Source organism: Penaeus vannamei, chromosome 29, assembly GCF_042767895.1.
Source record: "Penaeus vannamei isolate JL-2024 chromosome 29, ASM4276789v1, whole genome shotgun sequence".
Classification (NCBI taxonomy): Eukaryota; Metazoa; Arthropoda; class Malacostraca; order Decapoda; family Penaeidae; genus Penaeus; species Penaeus vannamei.
In genome coordinates, this window is record NC_091577.1 from 29,858,419 (window position 1) to 29,865,918 (window position 7,500).

A 7,500-nucleotide genomic window follows, 5' to 3' on the forward strand; every position below is an offset into this window, starting at 1 on the left:
AGAGAGAGAGAGAGAGAGAGAGAGAGAGAGAGAGAGAGAAACTAATAAGGACAAAAACGCATTCAAGGAAACAGTGCTAGAGAGAGAGAGTGGGAGAGGGGGGGGGGGGCGAGAGAGATGGAGATGGAGAGAGAGAGAGAGAGAGAGAGAGAGAGAGAGAGAGAGAGAGAGAGAGAGAGAGAGAGAGAGAGAGAGAGAGAGAGAGAGAGAGAGAGAGTGAGAGTGAGAGAGAGAGAGAGAGAGAGGGCGAGAGAGATGGAGATGGAGATGGAGAGGGAGAGATAGAGAGATAGATAGATAGATAGACAGATAGATAGATAGAGAGAGAGAGGGGGGGCGAGAGAGTGTGAGTGAGAGAGAGAGAGAGAGAGAGAGAGAGAGAGAGAGAGAGAGAGAGAGAGAGAGAGAGTCAGCTCCTCTTAGTGCTGAATTTGACCCCAGCATTACTAACTCACAGCCAAGTCGCTAAAACCATGGGATCATCCATTTTGTTAAGAATAATTTTCGTGAGCATACGAACCACACGATAATGTGAGGGGGGGGTGTAGGGGGGAGAGGGTATGTCTTTTTGTACGTTTGTGAATCTCATGAAAAAAAAAAAAAAAAAAAAAAAATGGATGGATTGGATGACTCCTATCCAGGAAATGGTCATAAAAGGTCATACAAAATAGTCATAGAAAACGATCACAGAAGACGGTCATAGGAAGCAGTCATGGAAAACGGTCATTGAAAATTCATAGAAAGCGGTCATAGAAAACGGTAATTGAAACCGGTTATAGAAAACGGTCATCGAAAAGTCAAATAAAGCGGCCATAGAGAACGGTAGTTGAAAACGGTCATAGAAAACGGCCACTGCAGAATATGCTAGTCGACAACACGATCCGAATACGACGATATAACCCAGACTTCGGCTTCGATCATAGCAATCTTTTCCTTGTCTCACGATGTAAAAAAGAGAAAATAAAAAAGAGAGAGAAAAGGAAAGATGAAGAAAAAAATATATATACATTCCAATCTTAACGTTTTTTCATGCAACGAAATCTGACCGACTTACATTCTTCTTTGTGTATCCTGTCAGCGACTGACGTTGGCGACCATGATCTTGAACCTAGTTCGATCTTGAGCAAGATGGAGAAGCTCTCTTTCCGGATGTCACCAGCTGCCATAGCTAAATTATCAAGATATTTTGTTCTTTGTTGACCTCTAGATCTTGACTCATCAATCTTGCCTTCCAGTACTAACTTTTCGAGGCTATCTTCCCTGACAATGTGACCGAGAAATCTCAGTTGTCTTTCGGTTATTCTTTTATCATCTGCCTTTGTTCCCTTTCTTTCCAAAACATCATTCTTTACCATGTCTGTATCTTCATCATCCTTCGATAGCATCACATGTCCATTGATTCCAGTCTCTTCTTCATAGCCGTACTGATAGTCCATGTCTCACTTCCATAAAATAAAATTGACCAAATATAACATTTCAGAAAACGTTTTTTGTTTTTGTTTCGATCGATATATTTCTATTTGTTAAGATGCTCTTCTTTTCCATAAATTTTCTATTTGCAATTGCGATTCTGTTTTATTTCTTTGTCACTTCACTTTGTCACTTTTGTCACTGTCATTTCTGAACTCATACACTTGATCTATGGCTTCATCATCTAACTGGAGACTGCATCTAGGAATGATCTTGCTCTTACTAAACACCATTACTTTAGTTTTCTTTTTGTTTATGTTTAAACCTCCCTTTTCGCTTTCCAATTTCAATTGTTTTAACATTTCTTGAAGATCTTGTTCATCGTCTGATATTAAGACTGCATCGTCAGCATACCTGATATCAGAGAGAGATTGACCATTTACTTTAAATTTCCCTTCGTTACTCAGTCTTCTCATAATTAGCTCAGCATATTAGGAGAATAAATCAGGAGACAAAACACCTCCTTGACGGAGTCCTCGCTTGGTATCAGTCCAGTTGCTGAGTTCACCATCTGATGAAACAGCTGCTACCTGTTCCCAATATAGATTTTTTTTTTTTTTTTTTTTTTTTAAGTAATCTTAAGTCTTTATTATCTAGATCTAGTTGTTGCAAGTCGTTCGTGATTTCTTGATGTTTTACTCTATCAAACGCTTTCTCATCGTCTATAAATAGCACATACAAGTTCTTTTGCATTTCTATTGCTCTTTCAGCTAAGAGTGAGAGTGAGAGCGAGAGTGAGAGAGAGAGAGAGAGAGAGAGAGAGAGAGAGAGAGAGAGAGAGAGAGAGAGAGAGAGAGAGAGAAAGAGAGAGAGAGAGAGAGTTCTCGTGACAAATATTGCGTTTCGCGTTCCCTTGTTCTTCTTAACTCCAAACTGACTCCAAGAGACTTCTGATTGAAATTTTTCCTTAAATCTGTTCATAATTACGCGTAGGATTATCTTGGTGATGTGACTCATAAGGCTTATTAGTCTGTAATTGCTACAGGCTAAGAGGTCTCCTTTCTTCGGTATAGTTATAAAAATAGATTCTTTCATTTGTCTCGGTATGATTCCACTATAATTGATTTTATTGGCAAGATCTAATATCTTCTCTGTTCCAAGATCTTCGCATGCTTCTATCATTTCTTTTTGGGATTTTATCATTTCCAGTAGCTTTGCCGTTTCTCGTGGATTTAATAGCTTTTTAAATTTCAGATTTTAGTATGTTTTTTTCCCGTTAATTGTGTGTTAGGTTTTTCTGTTTCTTTTTCAGGTCTATCGTCGTTGAAAAGCTCGCCAATATATTATACCCATCTGGTCGGAACTTGTTTTTTCTCGTAAATTACATGTCCATTTTTATCTTTTAGCGCAGTGTTCGCGGGTTTCTCTTTCTGTTTGGTGATATTCTTAATTTTATTGTACATTAATTGCTGGTCTTTCTTTTCTAGTTCTTCTATTTCATTGCATTGTTTACTTATCATTTCTTCCTTGGCTTTGGCACATTTTTGCTTGATAAGCTTGTCTATCTCTTTATACTGTGTTAGTTTGTTCCTTATTTTATGATTCCGTCTTTGGTATCTTTAAATCTAATATTTCATTAGTCATCCATGGTTGTTTTGTTTGGTATTTATTATTTGGTAAGATATTTTTAGCATTTTCTGTAAGTATCTTTTATAAGTATATTTTTAGCATTTTCTGTATCTTTTCCAGTTGGTTCCAGTTTTCACAAGGATCTTCATCTTGCCATTGTTCGATTTCCAATGCATTAAATCTATTTGTGACTTCTTCCTTGAATTGATTTGCAATTACGTCGTTGTTTCTCAGAACACTAAAATTAGATTTTGGTTCATTTTTTTGTAGTTTTGATCTTTTTTTAAGTCTACAATCCACGTTAGCGGATAGAAGTACATGGTCACTGTTGCAATCTGCACTAGGTATTGTTTTACATTGCTTTATGCTGTTTCTAAACCTTTGATTGATACATATGTAGTCGATTTGGTTTCTGAATTGATCGCCAGGGCTTTTCCAGGTATATAAGCTTCTTTTATGATGTTTGAACCAGGCGTTCATAATTACTAGATCTTTTTCCTCACACCATTGTATTTATGTTTCTCCTTGATCATTTCGTTCTCCAAGTCCAAAAGGACCAACTACCATTTCGTGTTTGCTGTTGCCAACTTTAGCATTAAAATCACCCATTACAATCTTTATATCTTGACTTTTGCATGCCTTGAATACCGTGTCCAGTTGTTCATAGAAGATACTTAATTCATCTTCGCTTGATGTAGATGTTGGTGCATAAGCTTGTACTATGTTGATATCAAACTTCTTACCCTTAAGTTTAATCATCATTACTCTATCTGATAATGTCCAGCATCCTAGTATGTATTTCTTCAACTCTTTTTTTTATCACGATTGCTACCTCTTACGTATTCTTTACCACCAGAGTAATATATTATATAATCGTCCGAGCATATCTGTCCATTTCCTGCCCATCGTGTTTCGCAAATACCAAGTATGTCAATATCTCATCTGTCCATTTCAAGCTTAACATTTTCAAATTGGCCGGCCATGCATCATGTTCTTACATTCAAAGTACCAATATGTAAAGTTAATGTTGCAGTTGGTTTTGCAGCAGTAGCTTGTTGACGGTTGGAAGTTACCTGTTGCACATACTCACTTCCTACCGAGCGAGACACCGCCAATATTGTTGACGCTGTTTGGTTAATCTTCTTTAGGTTCATTTTTCATAGTTTGAAACTAGGTAAAGTGGTGGTTTCCCGTTGCCTTCTTCGGCTGCAGTGTCTATTTAACTAAGTAATCCTGGCCATTGATTTCTATGGAAATTCATCTGCCCAGCATCTAAGCTAGGAACCATTGATTTCATCAGCTGAAATTGCTCTCAAAGATCATTCACCGCCTGTTAGTCATGGCTTCACGTAACCCTAATTGGGAGGCTAAATGGTCGTTACACCTTGTCCGATTGCCCGACCTACATTATCATTCGAATTTATCAACCAACCCGAAAACATCTCAAACTCGAAGTCAAAGCTCTACCATCCCCGAACGTCTCACGACTCACCAGGGAGAAGACACCCTCGAGGCTGGAGGACGACCTCGGGACGGAGGGTGAGGAGGAACACCGCGAAGACGAAGCCGAAGACGAGGCCGGCGAGGAACTGCCGCTCGAACACTCGGAATCTCATCGCTGGAAGAAGAGAGACGGAGAAAACTGGATAAAGATGAGGGGATGGAAGGAAGCGGAGAAAGATGGAGAAAAGAGAGAAGGCAAAGAAGAAGAAAAGAATACGGAAGAAGAAAAGAAAGAACGAAAGGATGAACAGAAAGGAAGAAATATAATAGGATATTTAATACGCACATTTACTCTTTCTATAAGCAAAAAATATGAGAAAATGAGGAAATATAAAAATAAATAATGGCTAATGATTCTTATTCTTCATAATAACAATATTCATGATAATGATGATATTAATAAACATAGAAATGGTAAAAATAGTAATCTTAAGTATAGCAACAACTACAACGAGAATGATAATAATAACAACAATAACAAGACAACAATAATAGTGACAACAACAACGTAACATTAACAACAATAATGATAAAATTAAACATCAACAACACAACAACAATAACAAAACACAACGATAATAACAAAATAACAACAATGTTGAAGACATTAGCGAAACACGAACAATGATTATGAAAACAATAACAAACCAACAACAATAATGCTGACAATAACAATGTCAATAGCAACAATAACAGACCAACAACAACAATAACAATACCAACAATAACAAAACATCGACAACAGATATGATAACAAAGAAAAAACAACAATAATGATAATGATAACAAAACATCAACACCGACAATTCTAACAACAAAACGTCAACAATAACTATATCAGAAACAAAACATTAACAGTGATAACATGAACAATAACTATAACACTAACAAAATATCAACAACACATTAACAACACAAACAAATCATGAACAATAAGTATAACAACACATTGACAACACATTGATAATAATAACAAAACATGAACAATAACAAAACATCAACAACACATTGACAACAATAACAAAACACCAACAACAATAACGATAACAAGTAACAACACATCAGCAGTAATAGTAATAACGATAACAAAAACAATAACAACTTTTGACAACACTCACTTCTTACCTAACGATCAATGACGTCACACTTCCTCGCCTGGGTAACGCATTGTCCTCGTCGGAACAAAAAGAAAAAGGAAAAGAAAAGAATAAAAAAAAATCGAGAACGACAGGGCGATTCTAGATAATTTCCCGACAAAATACAAATCACCAGAAAAAAAGAAAAAAAAAAAAACAATAAAAAAAGCTAAACTAAAAAAAAATATATATATATACACCACAAATCACTTCCAAAAGAACATCAAAAAACAACGAACCACCACACAAAAAAAAGAGAAGAACGAAGGAAGGAGAACACCGAGAATTAAAAAAGAGAGAGAGAAACTAGTTATTTCACTTCCTTGGCCAGTTCGGGTAAGTCTGCCTGTCCATCCGCGGTTGCACGTCACGAGAATGCGAGAACGAGTGAGTGCGTTCGATCACCACGCACTCTGGTTCGTGACTCAGTTTACGAGACAGAAGAGAGGGAGACGGAGGGGGAGGGAGGGAGGGGTGGAGGAGGAAGGGTGGGAGAAAGAGGGGGAGAGGAGGGGGAGGGAGAGAGGGGAAGGGAGGGAGAGAGGGATGGTAGGAGGAGGAAGGGTAGGGAGGGAGCGAGGGGTGGAGGAATAAGGGGTGGGAGAAGGAAGGGGAGAGTAGGAGGGCGGGGAGAGGAGGGGGAGGGGGAAGGGGAGGGAGAGAGGGATGGTAGGGAGGAGGAAGGGTAGGGAGGGAGGGAGGGGTGGAGGAATAAGGGGTGGAAGGAGGGGGAGAGGGGGTGAGGGGGAGGGGGAGGGAGGTGAAGAGGATAGAGGGGTGGAGGGGAGGGTTGGGGAAGAGGAGGGAGGGAGAATGGGGGGGAGAGGAGGGAGGGAGAATGGGGGGAGGAGGGAGGGAGGGAAGAGGAGGGAGAGAGGGGGAAGGGGAAGGAGGGAGGGGTGAGTAGCGGAAGAGAGGGGGTAGGGGTTGGGGAGACAGAGGGTTCATGACTCACTTTTAGGAACAGAAGCGGGTGAACGGGGGTGGGGAGGAGCGGTGAGGGAGGGGAAGAGGAGGGGACATGGGGTAGAGTGAGGAGAGAGGGGGATAGGGGAGTGGGGAGAAGGGGCAGGGGGTAGAGTGAGGAGAGAGGGGAGTGGTGAGAGGGGAGAGGGGAGTGGAGGGAAAAGGCGACGAGTTTGAGGGGAAGGGGTACTACGGAGAGAGGGGGATGGGGAGGTGGAGGGGGCGGTGTGTTGCTGGGGAAGGAGAGTGGAGTTTAGAGGGGGGAGGGGCGTGCTTGAGGGTAAGGGGAACTAGCTAAGGGGTGGAGGGGCGAGCTAAAGAAGAAGGGGAGCCGGGGAGGGTAGGAGAGGGAGGGAGAGGGGGTAAGGGTAAGGGGTAAGGGGAGGGAGGGAGGGAGGAGGAGGAGGTAAGGGTGAGGGGGAGAGGAGGGGAGTTAAGGGGGAGGAGAAAGGGCGAAATTGAGTGAGAAAGGGGAGGGGAGAGGAGGTAAGGGGAGTGGGAGGGAGAGGAGGTACGGGGGAGGGGGAAGGAGGGGGAGGGATAAGAGAAAAGAAGCAGGAAGGGGGAGAGAGTAAAGTAGAAGGGGGAGAGGGGAGAGAGTAGAGAGGGTAGAGAAGCAAGGGGAACGGGTGGAGGGGGTGTTGGTTAGTATGGTGGGGGGGGGGTAGAAGAGGAGGAGGAGGAGGTGGAGGAGAGAACTTGAGGGGAAAGGGGAGAGGGGAGTTATGGTGCGGAGGAAAAGGAGGAAAATAATAGAAAACAGGGCAGGGAAAAGGAATGGAGAAAGAGAGGGGACAGACAAAGAGGAAAAACGTACAAGGGGAAACTCGTGTAAAGGGAAAAAGAGTCAGCAAAT

At 41.4% G+C, this 7,500-nt stretch overlaps 1 protein-coding gene across 1 annotated transcript in view; it reads right to left on the minus strand.

Moving 5' to 3' along the window:
• Positions 1-7,500, minus strand: part of LOC138867328 (uncharacterized) — an 18,537-nt gene that overhangs the window by 3,860 nt on the left and 7,177 nt on the right. The window contains exon 2 of the mRNA XM_070142459.1: positions 4,532-4,657. Coding sequence (XP_069998560.1) covers positions 4,532-4,657 — 126 coding nt within the window. The remainder of the gene's footprint in view (positions 1-4,531; positions 4,658-7,500) is intronic.